Source organism: Nerophis ophidion, linkage group LG11 (assembly GCF_033978795.1).
Source record: "Nerophis ophidion isolate RoL-2023_Sa linkage group LG11, RoL_Noph_v1.0, whole genome shotgun sequence".
NCBI classification, from domain to species: domain Eukaryota; kingdom Metazoa; phylum Chordata; class Actinopteri; order Syngnathiformes; family Syngnathidae; genus Nerophis; species Nerophis ophidion.
The window spans coordinates 5,438,639-5,458,376 of record NC_084621.1 but is presented as its reverse complement, the minus strand read 5'-3'; the positions used below and the strand labels follow the sequence as shown (position 1 = coordinate 5,458,376).

At 42.1% G+C, this 19,738-nt stretch overlaps 1 protein-coding gene and 1 long non-coding RNA gene across 4 annotated transcripts in view; one reads left to right on the top strand and one right to left on the bottom strand.

Annotated features, from left to right (window-relative positions):
* The window catches only part of grik2 (glutamate receptor, ionotropic, kainate 2), a 607,548-nt gene that overhangs the window by 358,120 nt on the left and 229,690 nt on the right, over positions 1 to 19,738 (bottom strand). For both annotated transcript variants that reach the window (XM_061914965.1, XM_061914966.1), the window contains exon 5: positions 2,905 to 3,086. In XM_061914965.1, the coding sequence (XP_061770949.1) occupies positions 2,905 to 3,086 (182 nt within the window). The remainder of the gene's footprint in view (positions 1 to 2,904; positions 3,087 to 19,738) is intronic.
* Positions 1 to 19,738, top strand: part of LOC133561585 (uncharacterized) — a 210,791-nt gene that overhangs the window by 95,507 nt on the left and 95,546 nt on the right. The window lies entirely within an intron of this gene.

The following is a 19,738-nucleotide window of genomic DNA, read 5'->3' as shown; positions in this document are numbered from 1 at the left end:
GAAAAGGAGTAAGAAGAAGCAGAGTTTATTTAATCCTTCCCCTTTTCTTTTACATAACAGTTGCTAAAACTTTTGTTCACTTCCTGTTCTCAATTTATTCACAATATACTCCATAAGTAATCGCAGTAAAAATAAATAAATCAATAATAATTGGTGAAGTAAATTATATTTCATGTGATGAAATATGTAAGATTACTTTAAGAATGAAAGAATGGATGGATGAAATAAATCTAGAATGTTCTTGTTCATGGTTCTTCTTTGTACTTTGTAAACACTTTTAGTTTGAAGAGTTTCTTAAAGTGGATCATATTAGTGCTTTGTTTGATTGCTTTGCTTAGTCCATTCCATAATTTAAATCCACATACTGATATACTGAAGGTCTTAAGTGTTGTACGTGTGTACAAGTGTTTTAAATTGTATTTTTCTCGAAAATTTTTTTTTTTTTTTTTAGATGAATTGTTGTATATATTTTATAGTTTGCTTTGTGTATAATTATAGCTTTTTGCAAATTCACAATGTCGTGGGATTTCAATATCTTAGATTCAATAAATAAAGGGTTTGTATGTTCTCTATATTTTATTGATCCAAAGAAAAGAAAAGTGTTGTTGCGGCAACAGGCGTGGACCAAATGACTGCAGGCTGCAAAGTTTGTTTTAAAAAAAGGCAGCAGCTCAAAAAACGTATTCCTGCATCTAAAACCGAAACCTCCAGCTGAGTGGGTGGAAATGCAACTCTTTATGAACAAGACCACAAACAAACTTTGACTAAAAAGCAGCTTAATGTGATGATGTCATTCACACAAGGTATGTATGATGGTACCATGTAAGATTAGAAAGAAGCACAATGGAGAACAATCAGTCAATCTGGATAAGTGGATCCCATTTTTAGAAACCTAAAAACATTAAGTTGTTTGCCATACAAAATCAAGGCTGCATTGCAAAACCCCTTATTAAGGTTTTAAAAATCAAGTTTTAAACAAATGACCGTATTTCCTTAAATTGCCGCCGGGTATATAGTATGCGCCTGCCTTGAATTACTGCCGGGTCAACCTCGCTTCGCAAAATAATTAGCGCATGCTTAGTATTACCGCCGGGTCAAACTCGTCACGTCACGAGTGACACTTCCCCTGTCATCATTTTCAAAATGGAGGAGGCTAAATTCAATACCGGTAATTTGAAATCGCATAAAGGGAAGAAGATTAAGAGCTATTCAGTAGGATTTAAGGTCCAAGCTATTGAATACTGGTATGCTAAAAATAACAGTAAGCAGCTATGTTTTATTTATTAATATACCTGTGGAGCCGACGGTCCGACAGGCAGGCAGGCAGGGCACGCTGTAGTCCGGCCCAAAATGGCGGCCAGGAGACGGCGAGCGAGCGGAAATAAACAAAGTCAAACTGCTCAAGCCATGTCCTTCCTTGGTGGTCCTGGGAACCCACAAAACGACGGCTTGAGACCGTCACAATACCGTAGCTGCGTCTGTCAAATATGAGTCATTAAGTGACTCCCGCCTCCTGGTGGTAGAGGGCGCTAGTGATCCTTCTTGCGACTACTCGGCTGCAGAAGAAGTGAAATGAGTGACGTGATCTGATGCGGCGGGCGCACGACGGACCTTTTAGGATGCAACACCTATGCTGGCTATGTAAACAACCGGGCTGAAATAAAACATGTTCCAGTCCTAAATACCCAGTGTATTATTTATACAATAACACTTCATGTTGGCAAGAGTGGGATAAAAAGATCACCCACGGAGCAGAACGGGAGGGGGAGTTGTCCGAGGATAATTCTGTCGTCGCCCGCACTCGAGGAGCCGAGCTAACCGATAGCAGCGGTCTGATAGCAGTTTTCTAAACTGGACTTTCAATCGAAGCAGGAGGTAATAAAGGAAGATCTCCATCGGGACAGAGAGACTTTTAAAACTGAAGAAAGATAAGGAAGACTTCTATGAACAAGTTGTCAATGCTTTTGTTCAGAGGGAGCTGGCATGGATTTCATTTATAAGTAAAGGTAAGACCATCATTTTTTTTTAATTAAATGTGCTTTTCATGATGGTATCCTTACATCAGACTCACATTTTTACTGTATGCCTTTGGTAAGTGCCGGAGTGAGAAGAGGTTTTATAATAATTAGCGCATGCTTACTTTTACCGCATGCCTTTGGTAAGCGCAGGAATGAGAAGAGGTTTTAAATTAGTTAGCGCATGCTTACTTTTACCGCATGCCTTTGGTAGGCGCCGGAGTGAGAAGAGGTTTTAAATTAGTGAGCGCATGCTTACTTTTACCGCATGCCTTTGGTAAGCGCAGGAGTGAGAAGAGGTTTTAAATTAGTTAGCGCATGCTTACTTTTACCGCATGCCTTTGGTAGGCGCCGGAGTGAGAAGAGGTTTTAAATTAGTTAGCGCATGCTTACTTTTACCGCATGCCTTTGGTAAGCGCCGGAGTGAGAAGAGGTTTTAAATTAGTTAGCGCATGCTTACTTTTACCGCATGCCTTTGGTAAGCGCAGGAGTGAGAAGAGGTTTTGAATTAGTTAGCGCATGCTTACTTTTACCGCATGCCTTTGGTAGGCGCCGGAGTGAGAAAAGGTTTTAAATTAATTAGTGCCCTAGCGTCAATTCAAGGAAATACTGTAAGTCAGTTTTGTAAACATTCTAAGAGTGTAGTGTTGTTAGGTTTAGAGTGGGTTGGGGGCCCCTTCAGGAATCCAAAATAATAACAAATAAGTCGTAATTAAGACCAAAATGGTGCCACAAACAAAATCCTGTTTTGAGAAACACAAAGTCTAGCTCTCATAAGCAAAAGCAAAAAAATTGAACATCCTGATCAATTTATCGATAAGTGTTTTGTTCACACACACACACACACACACATACACACACACACACACACACACACGGGTATGCACACCTGCTTTAGGATCCCAGCAGCCATTTCATGTCCACAGTCAAAGATGATGTGGAACTCCTTCCCCCTTTTCATCTCCTTTAACAGCGGTTTGGCATCCTTGGTGTCAGCAGGGAGCTGCCGGATCTTTAATCGAATGTTGTACCTCGACGGGGCCTTTATAAGTTCTTGCAATCGAATCAGACCTTTGGAAAGAAAAAAAAAGCAGCAGAAGAAAAGGCAATGTCTCATGAATTTGAAAAGTTAAGCAAATAGTGGATAACACTGGATATAGTTCTAGCTACGGGGATTTCAGAACAATATAGTCCGGAAAAACAGAAATCAAAGTAAGATTAAATATTTCAAATAAGGGTGATATTTGCTTATTTTCTGTCTGATAGGAGAATTATTCTCAGTAAGCAAATTTTGTGTTAGTTTTTTACTTGTTTTAAGTGTTTTGGTCCTAAATCAGTGGTGCCCAACCACCGGGCCGCGGTTTTTGTGGTTGGTGCACTAATTGTAAGTGTATATTGTGTTTTTTTATAAATGATAAATGGGTTGTACTTGTATAACGCTTTTCTACCTTCAAGGTACTCAAAGCGCTTTGACACTACTTCCCCATTCACACACACATTCACACACTGATGGAGGGAGCTGCCATGCAAGGCGCCAACCAGCACCCATCAGGAGCAAGGGTGAAGTGTCTTGCTCAGGACACAACAGACGTGACGAGGTTGGTACTAGGTGGGATTTGAACCAGGGACCCTCGGGTTGCGCGCGGCCACTTTCCACTGCGCCACGCCGTTGATTTAATTAAAAAAAAATGTTTTTTGTTTTTTTTTTGTAATAAAAATTAATAAAAAAATATTCTGCGGCCAGGTACCAATCGGGCCACGGCCACAGAATAATTTTTTATTAATTTTTTTTTTTTTTTTTTTATCAAATCAACATAAAAAACACAATATACACTTACAATTAGTGCACCAACCACAAAAACGTCCCTTTTTCATGACAAAAGAAATAAATAATTGAATTTTTACCACTTTGTTACATGGCCTTTCCTTTTAACAACACTCAGTAAACGTTTGGGAACTGAGGAGACCAGTTTTATGAAGCTTTTCGGGTGGAATTATTTCCCATTCTTGTTTGATGTACAGTTTAAGTTGTTCAACAGGTCTCTGTTAAGGTATTTTAGGATTCATATCGCGCCACACAATTTCAACGGGAGACAGGTTTGGACCACAGGCAGGCCAGTCTAGTACCCGCACTCCTTTACTATGAAGCTACGCTATTGCAACACATGTTTTGGCATCGTCTCGCTGAAATAAGCAGGGGCGTCCATGATAACCTTGCTTGGATGGCAACATATGTTGCCCCAAAACCTGTATGTACCTTTCAGTATTATTGGTGCCTTCAGAGATGTGTAAGTTACCCATGCCTTGGGCACTAATACACCCCCATACCATCACAGATGCTGGCTTTTGAACTTTGCACCTATAAGAGTCCGGATGGTTCTTTTCCTCTTTGGTCCGGAGGACACAGCATCCACAGTTTCCAAAAACAATTTGAAATGTGGACTCGTCAGACCAGAGAACACTTTTCTACTTTGCATCAGTCCATCTTCGATGAGATCGGGCCCAGTGAAGCAGGCGGCGTTTCTGGGTGTTGTTGACAAATGGCTTTGGCTTTGCATAGTAGAGTTTTAACTTGCACTAGCGACCAACCGTAGTTACTGACAGTGGTTTTCTGAAGTGTTCCCATGTGATATCCTTTACACACTGATGTTAGTTTTGGATGCAGTACCGCCTGAAGGATCGAAGGTCAAGGGCAGTCAATGTTGGTTTTCAGCCTTGCTGCTTACGTGCAGTGATTTCTCCAGATTATCTGAACTTTTTGATGATATTACGGACCGTAGAAGGGGAAATCCCTAAATTCCTTGCAATAGCTGGTTGAGAAATGTTGTTCTTAAACAATTTGATCAGGCATTTGTTTACAAATTGGTGACCCTAGCCCCATCCTTGTTGGGAATGACTGAGCATTTCATGGAAGCTGCTCTTATACCCAATCATGGCACCCACCTGTTCCCAATTAGCCTGTTCACCTGTGGGATGAAAAGTAGCTCGCCTGTGTGGGCTAACTAAATACAGAGTCTCGGAAAACTGGCGTGCACAAGCGATCCCTCAGAAAGCTGGCGTGCACATCACTTGTGCACGCCAGCTTTCCGAGACTCTGTATTTAGTTAGCGCAGGCAGCATGAAGCAGGGCTTTTATTGTGAAGATAGGAAATGTGCAGTCGGCCTTTAGAGTTTTGACGGAAGGGACGGCGCGAAAGTCTGTTGAAATAAAAAAGTGTTTCTCGCCTTCCTCTCTGTCATTTTTTCATAATAATGAACTGGCAGCAGCCAGCGTCATCTCACAAGACCCTCGGGTGCCGTGAATGTCAATCAAGCAAGCTACGGAATTTGCCGCCAATGTTTTTCTTGTAAAGTGTATGGAAGCTGGATGAATTAGATGCCAAAAACCAACCACTTTCATGTGGTATTGTACAGAAAGGACAACTTTTTTTCTCCTCCATTTGAAAATGTGGGCGTTATCATCATTACTGTCTGATTCCAATCAATGCAAGTCATCAGAATCAGGTAATACACCAACTTATATTCTTGTCTTTGTGAAAGAAAGACATCTATATGTGGTACACATGCTTGTATTATCATTAAACACATTTAACTTGTTTACAAAAATGTCTCTTTCATAAATCAATACATATAAATGATATATATAAATGAGGTAGATCCCCTCGAGTTGGTCAATTGAAAAGTAGCTCGCCTGCAGAAAAAGTGTGGGCACCCCTGCTCTAGAGCAAGGGTGTCAAACTCAAATACAGAGTGGGCCAACATTTTAAACGGAACAAAGCCACGGGCCAAGGTTGAACAAATTACCCTTTTAATAGGGACCCAAACAAGTTTTGCATTAAATATTGAACAAACAAGGCTTATATAACTTTAGTGACATTCAAAATCCAGTTTCAAATAATAATAATTATAATCCAAAAAATATTAACGGTATATCAAATAAAATTTGAATAAAAATGTTATGCCTTTTGTTCTATTTGCAATCTTCTGAGGTAAATATCTTTTTTTTTCCACAGGCTAATAATACATTTGAAAATAAAATAATAATGAATGAACCAAACATTCAAGCCTTGAAGTAGCAAGAGAAAATGCATGAATAAAACGTTCATTATTACTCAGTTTCCCGGAAGAGTTAGTGCTGCAAGGAGTACTGGTTATTTGTTTTGTTGTTACGGTGCGGATGTTCACCCGAAATGTGTTTGTTATTCTTGTTTGGTGTGGGTTCACAGTGTGGTGTGACAGTGCTAAAGTTATACGGCCACCCTCAGTGTGACCTGTATGGCTGTTGACCAAGTGTGTGTGTGTGTGTGTGTGTAAAAGCCACAAATATGTGACACGCGGTTAGTATGGAGGAAAAGCGGACGTGACGACAGGTTGTAGAGAACATTAAAGGCAGTGCCTTAAATGCATGCCCCAATATAGTTGTCCAGGTGGAAATCAGTATAAATTCGGGAGAATGGTTGCCCCGGGAGATTTTCGGGAGGGGCACTGAATTTCGGGAGTCTACCGAGAAAACTAGGAGGGTTGGCAAGTATGAGTATTAGCGGTGAATGCGGGCCAGCTCTAATGCTAAACTGATATTGCCTCAAGGGCCAAATTAAATTACACGGCGGGCCAGATTTGGCCCGCGGGCCAGAGTTTGACACCCATGCTCTAGAGCCAGATGTGGCTCTTTTGATGACTGCGTCTGGCTTTCAGATAAAACTTAGCTGACATTGCTTAACACGGTAAGTAATGAATAATGCCGCTGGTAATCAGTGTCAAAAATAACGTTCAAAATATAAAACATTCTCATGCATTTTAATCCATCCATCCTGTTTCTACCGCACCCGTTCAAAAAGTTGCATTAATGGTAAGAAGTATTTTACTTACTGTTGGGTAGCTTCAGAATAACAATAGTATTAAAAAAAAATAAGAGACTTGTTATTATACTCTAAAAATGATGGTCTTACTTAAATATGCAAGCATTTTGTCGCGATCTGCTGCTCAGATCTTCACGTGTTTGTTTTTTCATTCTCAGTCTGACCCGTTTATTTCCTGTTTTTGTCCATCACTATGGTTACACATCAGTCCACCTGTTAGTCTCGCCCCGCACACCTGCTACTAATTTTCACCCTCCTATTTAAGCTCACCTTTTCTGTTTACTCATTCCCGGATCCTAATTTGCTTTCACGCAACGAGTTACGCCTGCACTCTGCCATCGTATGTATATTCTCGCTAGCTTTTCACGCTCAGCCATTTGTTTATTCCAGCTCTCATGCTATGTGTTTTGTTTTACTCTTTAATGTGTCTATGTGCCGGTTTAGTTCTCATTTTTGTATATCCTAGCTTTTATGCTAGCGTCCTTTGTTTGTTTTATTCTACTAGCTCTAGCATTTTTGTTATATAGCTCTTTTTGTCATTTAAATAAATTGTGTATATCTTACCGTTGCTGTTTTCACTTGACGCATCCTCGAGGGAATCGAACCCGGCATCACAATGCCGAACCGGCGTAACACATTTAGTTGTATTCAGTCTTAAAAAAAAGTTATATGGCTCTCATAGAAATACTCAGCCAAAAAGGTTCCCGACTCCTGACATAGACACTATTTTCCATCCATCCATCCATCATCTTCCGCTTATCCGAGGTCGGGTCGCGGGGGCAGTAGCCTAAGCAGGGAAGCCCAGACTTCCCTATCTCCAGCCACTTCGTCTAGCTCTTCCCGGGGGATCCCGAGGCGTTCCCAGCCCAGCCGGGAGACATAGTCTTCCCAACGTGTCCTGGGTCTTCCCCGTGGCCTCCTACCGGTTGGACGTGCCCTAAACACCTCCCTAGGGAGGCGTTCGGGTGGCATCCTGACCAGATGCCCGAACCACCTCATCTGGCTCCTCTCGATGTGAAGGAGCAGCGGCTTTACTTTGAGTTCCTCCCGGATGGCAGAGCTTCTCACCCTATCTCTAAGGGAGAGGAAACTCATTTCGGCCGCTTGTACCCGTGATCTTATCCTTTCGGTCATGACCCAAAGCTCATGACCATAGGTGAGGATGGGAACGTAGATCGACCGGTAAATTGAGAGCTTTGCCTTCCGGCTCAGCTCCTTCTTCACCACAACGGATCGATACAACGTCCGCATTACTGAAGACGCCGCACCGATCCGCCTGTCGATCTCACGATCCACTCTTCCCCCACTCGTGAACAAGACTCCTAGGTACTTGGGGCAGGGTCTCCTCCCCAACCCGGAGATGGCACTCCACCTTTTTCCGGGAGAGAACCATGGAGGTGCTGATTCTCATTCCGGTCGCTTCACACTCTGCTGCGAACCGATCCAGCAAGAGCTGAAGATCCCGGCCAGATGAAGCCAACAGGACCACATCGTGAACAAGACAAAGTTTGACCTACTTTTGTATAATTATTAGTTGGGACCCCTAACTCCTAACCCTAACCCTAAATCACACTTAAAAAATGGTGCAGTTTTTGCCATTGGTGGGTATGAGAAAAGAAGGTTGTCGTGGTTAATCAGCATTGTCTGTGTCTGAAGCAAAGGCCCTGCTGCAAGATCCATATTTACCCCACATGAATATTTTATCCCCTCTAAGCGTTTATTAGAAGGCTGTCCGGGAGTCTCCTGAGTCTAAAACAGATTGGTCTGCCCATGATGAATATCCTTGGAAGGGAACGGTCCCACAAGCCTTCCACTGATACTCGCCTTTAAGGCCATCATCAACAACCTTTGAGATATTAAACAGCCCAGATGGCCAATGGCAAAAATAATTGAATTACCCACCGTCCTAAAGGTTCCCAGTGCCAAAGTTAACATGACCCTTCGGCACATTACAAGACTTTTAGTGTTCATGTTCATTTGGACATAAAAAAAACATGTCGGAAAGCAAATACGACCAGCCAATACGACTTCTTCTGGGTTATTTTGTCCGTCATTCACAATCCTTATGTGAGACAAGAACCTAGTCTTTCTCTTCCCTGTGCATTCAAAATAGCTTGATGTAAAGAACTTCCAAAAACAGCCATTAACGCTCTGTCAGCGGTTCTTAACCTGGGTTCGATCGAACCCTAGGGGTTCGGTGAGTCTGCCTCAGGGGTTCGGCGGAGGTCAAGACTCACCCGACTCATCGTGTAAATCCAAACTTCTCCCTATCAACGTATTATGGATACCCCCAAACAATGTTCCCTCTTTGCAAGTGTGTCATTTATTGTGAGTTCATGCACTGTCTTGGTTTTGTTCTTAGAACAAGGTGTTCATGCACGATTCATTTTGTGCACCAGTAAAAAAAAACACATAACTTTGTCTTGAATTTGAAAAAACACTGTTAACCCAAAAGATTCCCATATTCTCCGGAATATTAGGCGCTCTTAAAAATATTTTTCCCTCAAAACTCGACAGTGCGCTTTATAACACGGTGCGCCTAATGTACAAAATGATTCTGGTTTAGCTTACTGACCCCGGAGCAATTTTATTTGGTACATGGTGTAATGATAAGTGTGACCAGTAGATAGCAGTAAAACATACGAGGTCGATCAATCAATCAATGTTTATTTATATAGCCCCAAATCACAAATGTCTCAAAGGACTGCACAAATCATTACGACTACAACATCCTCGGAAGAACCCACAAAAGGGCAAGGAAAACTCACACCCAGTGGGCAGGGAGAATTCACATCCAGTGGGACGCCAGTGACAATGCTGACTATGAGAAACCTTGGAGAGGACCTCAGATGTGGGCAACCCCCCCCCCTCTAGGGGACCGAAAGCAATGGATGTCGAGCGGGTCCAACATGATACTGTGAAAGTTCAATCCATAGTGGCTCCAAGACAGCAGCGAGAGTCCCGTCCACAGGAAACCATCTGAAGCGGATCAGCAGCGTAGAGATGTCCCCAACCGATACAGGCGAGCGGTCCATCCTGGGTCCCGACGAGCGGTCCATCCTGGGTCTCGACTCTGGACAGTCAGTACTTCATCCATGGTCATCGGACCGGACCCCCTCCACAAGGGAGGGGGGGACATGGGAGAAAGAAAAGAAGCGGCAGATCAACTGGTCTAAAAAGGAGGTCTATTTAAAGGCTAGAGTATACAAATGAGTTTTAAGATGAGACTTAAATGCTTCTACTGAGGTAGCATCTCGAACTGTTACCGGGAGGGCATTCCAGAGTACTGGAGCCCGAACGGAAAACGCTCTATAGCCCGCAGACTTTTTTGGGGCTTTGGGAATCACTAATAAGCCGGAGTCTTTTGAACGCAGATTTCTTGCCGGGACATATGGTACAATACAATCGGCAAGATAGGATGGAGCTAGACCGTGTAGTATTTTATACGTAAGTAGTAAAACCTTAAAGTCACATCTTAAGTGCACAGGAAGCCAGTGCAGGTGAGCCAGTACAGGTGTAATGTGATCAAACTTTCTTGTTCTTGTCAAAAGTCTAGCAGCCGCATTTTGTACCAACTGTAATCTTTTAATGCTAGACATGGGGAGACCCGAAAATAATACGTTACAGTAATCGAGACGAGACGTAACAAACGCATGGATAATGATCTCGGCGTCTTTAGTGGACAAAATGGAGCGAATTTTAGCGATATTACGGAGATGAAAGAAGGCCGTTTTATATGATATGTTTAGACTGCACTAAGATGACAAAATGACTCAAGTGTTACTTAAGACCACCAACATTTTATATGTTCCATTGAAAATACACGGCGCTCAAAAATCTATCAACATTTTTTAGTACGACTTTGGTAAGCTATGAAGCCGCACTGCTTGATGGATTGTACTGTGCTTCAACACAAGAGTATTATTGTGGTGTGTGTAAAAGGTAAGACATATCTGGCGTTTTGTTTCACAATATTATGCAAAAGCAACTTTTCTTACCTACTGGTACATGATGTGTATTTTGGATCTGCATAAGTCCTGAAAAATTGCGGGTGTCCGCGTTTGTAGTCTGTGGTGACACCGTAGTCGATAAGTTTCTTCTTTGTTATGGGACAATCATCCTCCGCTGTTGCCATTTGTAATATAAAGTAGTGTACATTTCTTACTTATATCTGTCAGTAAACTTGCCATGAAAGCGCTAAAACCTACCGGTGTAGTGAGTTTACATTATTCACCCAAGGAACGTTAGTTAAGAGAGAGTTCCGGTCGGACGTTTTTTCACGGGACACATTTCTGGCCTTGTTGTTGTTGTTTCCGGGTGAAGAGACGCTGCTCCGTTATTGATTGAAATATAAGTCTGAATGTCATTAAAACAGTTAGCTCCATCTCTTGACACTTCTTCCACTCCGTCCTTGCACGCTACACCGCTACAACAAAGATGACGGGAAGAAGACTCTGTCGAAGCTGAGCCACGTAAATAAGACCGCCCACAAAACGGCGCATCAGGAAGCAACTGTCAGAAAGCGGCTTGAAGATCCATCCATCCATTTTCTACCGCTTATTCCCTTTCGGGGTCGCGGGGGGCGCTGGCGCCTATCTCAGCTACAATCGGGCGGAAGGCGGGGTACACCCTGGACAAGTCGCCACCTCATCGCAGGGCCAGCGGCTTGAAGATGATATGTAAAACATCATCTATGCAACATTTTGAGCAAAGAACCACCATTAACGTTATGTAGACCACAAGGAAGTCTTTTACATTTAGAAAAAAATAAATAATAATATGACTCCTTTGAATGTCGTCTGTTTATCTGTGTTGGCCCTGCGATGAGGTGGCGACTTGTCCAGGGTGTACCCCGCCTTCCGCCCGATTGTAGCTGAGATAGGCACCAGCGCCCCCCGCCACCCCAAAAGGGAATAAGCGGTAGAAAATGGATGGATGGAAAATACATTTTATTTTTCACTAAAGAAGGGTTCGGTGGATGCACATATGAAACAGGTGGGGTCCGGTACCTCCAACAAGGTTAAGAACCACTGCTCTATGTACAGTATTTCCCGTGATCCTGCATATTTACAAAGCTATTGTGACATTGTTATTGCTGATATTTAGTCATGTGACTTCTTAACTAATGATCCGCTTGAGATGGTTTCCTGTGGACGGGACTCTCGCTGCTGTCTTGGAGCCACTATGGATTGAACTTTCACAGTATCATGTTAGACCCGCTCGACATCCATTGCTTTCGGTCCCCTAGACGGGGGGGGGGTTGCCCACATCTGAGGTCCTCTCCAAGGTTTCTCATAGTCAGCATTGTCACTGGCGTCCCACTGGATGTGAATTCTCCCTGCCCACTGGGTGTGAGTTTTCCTTGCCCTTTTGTGGGTTCTTCCGAGGATGTTGTAGTCGTAATGATTTGTGCAGTCCTTTGAGACATTTGTGATTTGGGGCTATATAAATAAACATTGATTGATTGATTGATTGATTAACGCAAGTGTAAACCAATGGTGGTTGTACAGCAAACAACGCACAAAATACATGAGTAAAAAATAAACTTAAATTTTCCTGAAAAAGGCAGATACAAGTAAAAAAAAAACTACAACTAAGCTATGGAATAGATCAGTGGTTCTCAAATGGGGGTACGTGTACCCCTGGGGGTACTTGAAGGTATGCCAAGGGGTACGTGAGATTTTTGAAAAATATTCTAGAAATAGCAACAATTCAAAAATCCTTTATAAATATATTTATTGAATAATACTTCAACAAAATATGAATGTAAGTTCATCAACTGTGAAAAGAAATGCAACAATGCAATATTCAGTGTTGACAGCTAGATTTTTTGTGGACATGTTCCATAAATATCGATGTTAAAGGTTTGTTATGAGTTTATTTATATAGTCCTAAATCACGAGTGTTTCAAAAGGACTACACAAGCCACAACATCCTCAACTCAGATCCCACATCAGACAATCATTTGTATAAAGAATCGGATCGGGACTTGAGACGGGATCAGACCCGAGGCCAAGACATCGGATCGTAATCGAAGGCCAACATTTTGATTAGGACATCTAAGAAACAGTCACATCTTGGTTTTGCATGAAATCCAGAACACCGGCTCAAATTTGAGCGCGAGCTACAACAAACACGTGTCTTCATTATTTGTAGTTCTATAATCCAGTGGTTCTCAAATGGGGGTACGCGTACCCCTGGGGGTACTTGAACGTATGCCAATAATTCAAAAATCCTTTATATATATATTTATTGATTAATAATTCAACAAAATATGAATGTAAGTTCATAAAGAGTGAAAAAAAATACAACAATGTGATTGTTGACAGCTGGATTTTTTTGTGGACATGTTCCATAAATATTGATGTTTTTTTGGGAAGAAATGTTTAGAATGAAGTTGATGAATCCAGATGGATCTCTATTACAATCCCCAAAGAGGGCACTTTAAGTTGATGATTACTTCTATGTGTAGAAATCTTTATTTATAATTAATCAATCAATCAATCAATGTTTATTTATATAGCCCCAAATCACAAATGTCTCAAAGGACTGCACAAATCATTACGACTACAACATCCTCGGAAGAACCCACAAAAGGGCAAGGAAAACTCACACCCAGTGGGCAGGGAGAATTCACATCCAGTGGGACGCCAGTGACAATGCTGACTATGAGAAACCTTGGAGAGGACCTCAGATGTGGGCAACCCCCCCCCCCCTCTAGGGGACCGAAAGCAATGGATGTCGAGCGGGTCCAACATGATACTGTGAAAGTTCAATCCATAGTGGCTCCAAGACAGCAGTGAGAGTCCCGTCCACAGGAAACCATCTCAAGCGGATCAGCAGCGTAGAGATGTCCCCAACCGATACAGGCGAGCGGTCCATCCTGGGTCCCGACGAGCGGTCCATCCTGGGTCTCGACTCTGGACAGTCAGTACTTCATCCATGGTCATCGGACCGGACCCCCTCCACAAGGGAGGGGGGGGGACATAGGAGAAAGAAAAGAAGCGGCAGATCAACTGGTCTAAAAAGGAGGTCTATTTAAAGGCTAGAGTATATTAAATCACTTGTTTATTTTTCAACAAGTTTTTAGTTATTTTTATATCTTTTTTTCCAAATAGTTCAAGAAAGACCACTACAAATGAGCATTATTTTGCATTGTTATACAATTTAATAAATCAGAAACTAATGACATAGTGCTGTATTAATGTCGGTGGAACCACCCGACCGAGACTCATCCTATATACCAGACCTGGGCAAAGTAAGGGCCGGGGGCCACATGCGGCCCGTTAAGCTTTTTAATCTGGCCCGCCAGACATTCCCAAATATTTTTTTTTAGATCTTTAAGATGGAAAGTGTAGCTGCCAATATGATGTGCAGTGATGTTTCAAATGACCACAAGTCTTGAACTATACAACATATTTCAATGGTTGGAATCTGCACTTTTGCATGATATTTTAGTGACTAGTGTTGTCCTGATACCAATATTATTTTGATACTTTTCGGTATTTTTCCATAATTTTCTAAATAAAGGAGACAAGAAAAAAATGGCATTATTGGCTTTATTTTAACAAAAAATCTTAGGGTGTGGCGGACCAGTATTTTTTAGAGGCGGTATGGTACCGAATATGATTCATTAGTATCGCTTTACTATACTAACACCCGTATACTATCAATCAATCAATCAATGTTTACTTATATAGCCCTAAATCACTAGTGTCTCAAAGGGCTGCACAAACCACCACGACATCCTCGGTAGGCCCACATAAGGGCAAGGAAAACTCACACCCAGTGGGACATTGGTGACAATAATGACCCAGTGGGACGTCGGTGACAATGATGACTATGAGAACCTTAGAGAGGAGGAAAGCAATGGATGTCGAGCGGGTCTAACATGATACTGTGAAAGTTCAATCCACAATGGATACAACACAGTCGCGAGAGTCCAGTCCAAAGAGGATCCAAGACACAGCAGCGAGAGTCCCGTTCACAGCGGAGCCAGCAGGAAACCATCCCAAGCGTAGGCGGACCAGCAGCGCAGAGATGTCCCCAGCCGATACACAGGCGAGCAGTACATGGCCACCGGATCGGACCGGACCCCCTCCACACGGGAGAGTGGGACATAGAAGAAAAAGAAAAGAAACGGCAGATCAACTGATCTAAAAAGGGAGTCTATTTAAAGGCTAGAGTATACAAATGAGTTTTAAGGTGAGACTTAAATGCTTCTACTGAGGTGGCATCGCGAACTGTTACCGGGAGGGTATTCCAGAGTACTGGAGCCCGAACGGAAAACGCTCTATAGCCCGCAGACTTTTTTTGGGCTTTGGGAATCACTAATAAGCCGGAGTCCTTTGAACGCAGATTTCTTGCCGGGACATATGGTACAATACAATCTGTAACGGTACGTGTATTTGTATTGAACCGTTTTGGTACGGGGGTTTCGGTTCAGTGCAGAGGCGTACCGAACGAGTTTCCAGACGTACATATTAAGTAGCGTAAACAATACTCAAAATGCTGGACATTTGAGGCATTTAAGGAACTCTGCCCTGACAGCCCCGCAAAAGTTATTTGCTCAAATGTCCGGCATTTTGAGTTATGGTTGCGTGTATTAACAATGTACGTTCGGGGTTAAGAAAATGATGGGTGCTGGTTGGAGCCTTGCATGGCAGCTCCCTCCATCAGTGTGTGAATGTGTGTGTGAATGGGTAAATGTGGAAGTAGTGTCAAAGCGCTTTGAGTACCTTGAAGGTAGAAAAGCGCTATACAAGTACAACCCATTTACCATTTACTTTATCTCTATTTTTCAACCTAAAATTCCTCTGATTAGGGGGTACTTGAATTAAAAAAATGTTCACAGGGGGTACATCACTGAAAAAAGGTTGAGAACCACTGGAATAGATCCCTGTACTTTATCAAAAAATATGTTTGTCGAGTGATATCAAGGATTATACGTCGTCCGGGTTCCCAGGCATATCAAACTGATGCAACTTTACACGACGAAATAGATTGAAACTTGGAAAAGCATGGAGGTCTACAACTTCTTTGTGTGTGGCTGGGTCAAGGAATTTAGTATCAAGATATCTTTGACGACTTGTCCAGGGTGTAAGCGCCTTCCGCCCGAATGCAGCTAAAATAGGCTCTAGCACCCCCCGCAACCCCAAAAGGGACAAGCGGTAGGAAGTGGATGGATGGATGGATACATATTAGGGCTGCAAATCTTTGGGTGTCCCACGATTCAATTCAATATCAATTCTTTGAGTCGTGATTCGATTATATATCGATTATTTTTTTTTTTTTTCGATTCAACGCGATTCTCGATTCAAAAACGATATTTTTGCGATTCAAAAGGATTCTGTATTCATTCAATACATAGGATTTCAGCAGGATCTACCCCAGTCTGCTGACATGCTAGCAAAGTACTAGATTTTTCTAAAAAAAAAAAGCTTTTATAATTGTAAAGGACAATGTTTTATCAACTGATTGCAATAATGTAAATTTGTTTCAACAATTAAAAGAACCAAAAATATGACTTATTTTATCTTTGTGAAAACATTGGACACAGTGTGTTGTCCAGCTTATGAGATGCCATGCAAGTGTAAGCCACTGTGTCACTATTGTTCTTTTTATTTTATTTTTATAAATGTCTAATGATAATGTCAATGAGGGATTTTTAATCACTGCTATGCTGAAATAACTAATATTGATACTGTTGTTGATAATAATTTTTGTTTCACTACTTTTGGTTTGTTCTGTGTTGTGTTTCTGTCTTCTCAATTGCTCTGTTTATTGGAGTTCTGAGTGTTGCTGGGTCAGGTTCGGTTTTGGAATTGGATTGCATTGTTATGGTATAGCTGTGTATTGTTTTGTTGGATTAAAAAAAATAATAATAATAAAATAAAATAAATCGATTTTTTTAAAAATGGGAATCGATTCTGAATCGCACAACGTGAGAACCGCGATTCGTATTCGAATCGATTTTTTTCCCACACCCCTAATAAATATGCATAATTTATGCTCAAGTGAGCTTGCATTTTATAATTTAACTTCACGTCTACTGTTGTTTGTAGCTGTTGCACGTGGCGTATACTACTAGCATGTTTTCCTCCGTCTTTATCAAATTATAACTACATTTGTCAACATTGTATATGTGCTACTTCTGCATACAATTGTAACAATGTCCCACTCGAGTCGTCCAAGTTGTTGTTTAATTATTCCGATTCATACTTTAACAATATTGTGAATTACTTTCAACAACATTTTATTTTCTTAGCAGTGATGATCCTACATATAACACTGCTTCTCCACTGCCATAAAATGGAGACTATGTAGCAAATATTGTACCTCAAGACTTTTGACAAGAACAAGAAAGTTTGATCACATTACACCTGTACTGGCTCACCTGCACTGGCTTCCTGTGCACTTAAGATGTGACTTTAAGGTTTTACTACTTACGTATAAAATACTACACGGTCTAGCTCCAGCCTATCTTGCCGATTGTATTGTACCGTATGTCCCGGCAAGAAATCAGAGTTCAAAAGACTCCGGCTTATTAGTGATTCCTAGAGCCCAAAAAAAGTCTGCGGGCTATAGAGCGTTTTCCGTTCGGGCTCCAGTACTCTGGAATGCCCTCCCGGTAACAGTTCGAGATGCCACCTCAGTAGAAGCATTTAAGTCTCACCTTAAAACTCATTTGTATACTCTAGCCTTTAAATAGACTCCCTTTTTAGACCAGTTGATCTGCCGCTTCTTTTCTTTTCTTTCTCCTATGTCCCCCCCTCCCTTTTGGAGGGGGTCCGGTCCGATGACCATGGATGAAGTACTGGCTGTCCAGAGTCGAGACCCAGGATGGACCGCTCTTCGGGACCCAGGATGGACCGCTCGCCTGTATCGGTTGGGGACATCTCTACGCTGCTGATCCGCTTGAGATGGTTTCCTGTGGACGGGACTCTCGCTGCTGTCTTGGATCCGCTTGAACTGAACTCTCGCGGCTGTGTTGGAGCCACTATGGATTGAACTTTCACAGTATCATGTTAGACCCGCTCGACATCCATTGCTTTCGGTCCCCTAGAGAGGGGGGGTCGCCCACATCTGAGGTCCTCTCCAAGGTTTCTCATAGTCAGCATTGTCACTGGCGTCCCACCGGATGTGAATTCTCTCTGCCCACTGGGTGTGAGTTTTCCTTGCCCTTTTGTGGGTTCTTCCGAGGATGTTGTAGTCGTAATGATTTGTGCAGTCCTTTGAGACATTTGTGATTTGGGGCTATATAAATAAACATTGATTGATTGATTGAAGAGCCTTTGGGGATGTTTGAATAAGAAGAATGAACTCCAATCAGGCCAATTTTGTTGTAGTTTCATGATTATGAATGAGAAAATGCATTGATCTAATAAGTACGATGAACGAACAGGTCAGCCATCCCATGTGTGATACTTGAAGCAGGTATGAGTGCATGACCACAGGTGAAAGTCAGTTTATTAAAGTAAGTTCCGTTGACACAGGTGCTGTAAAAATGCATGTAATAAACATAAAAAGGTAAAAGAGCACTGACTGAACCCAAACAATAATAAGTGGAAAATATGCCCTGCAAACCCCTAGCCCAGGGGTCGCAACCCAAAAGGTTGAAAGAGCCACATTGCACCAAAAATACAAAAAAAAACAATCCGTCTGGAGCCTCAAAAAGTTAAAAGCCTTTTGTAAGTGTTATAATTAAGGCAACACATTAATTAACTGTCTCAGAGGGTTAAATAACTCCTGGAAATGACTGGCTTAAAACGGCAGGCTGTCTTCTTCTAATGGATTTATTATCATCTTTGCAAGCTGGGTAACGTTTGCTGTGGTCTAGAATATCATGACACACAATCAGAAAAGCAGCCAATTTTACAAACAGTGTCATGAGACATGCAAATATAAATTAAAAACACAGGGGGATAAGTAAAGGAAATGAAATGAGCTCAAATATACCTACAAAACGAGGCATAATGATGCGATATCTACACACAGCTCGCCTAAAAAGCACGTTAGCGTGGATTATTAGCGCTCCATGCAAGTCAATAACATCAAGCAAGCTCACATTTTGTGCATTCATGCACAGCATAAAACGTTTGGTGGACAAAAGGGGTGGCATGAAACGTGTCTTTGTGTGGCAGCGACCGAGGAAGTTGTACGTGTAAACCGGGGGTCGGCAACCTTTACCACTCAAAGAGCCATTTCGACCCGTTTCACAAAATGAGGAAGACAATGGGAGCCGCAGCTATTCTCGCCAATATCTGCTGGTGGTCACCCTGATGACAAGAATAAGGGCGTGCTATGAAGCCATTGCCTTTAAACACTTTCTACAACATGTACAAACTGCTTGCCAGTCGTGAGAGGCTTCCGCAGATGCACGCACGCGACTGGAAGGCATACTGGGTGACACAGAGTACACTGACGGTTGTGATATAAACAACTTTAACACTCCTATTAATATGCGCCACATTGTGAACCCACACAAAAGAAGAATGCCAAACACATTTCGGGAGAAAATCCTCACAGTAACAACACAACAAATACCCAGAATCCTTTGCATCCATGACACTTCCTGACTATCTTCTACACCCTGCGAGCACCAAACCCCGCCCACCTCAACCACGGAGGGAGTTTGGTGCTCGCGGGGTGTATAACATAGTCAGGAAGTATCATGGGTTAGGGTTAGGGTTAAAAATTTTAATCGAAGTTAATCACACTATTTCTCCGATTAATCGCGATTAACTGCATTGTGTACGCAAAGCTTAATAATGAATTCAAAAGTAGTGTGTCGTGCACCTTTATTGGAATATTCTCCCACATGAACAAAAGCGCCAAAACATTTGTTGTGCAAACACAATTTAA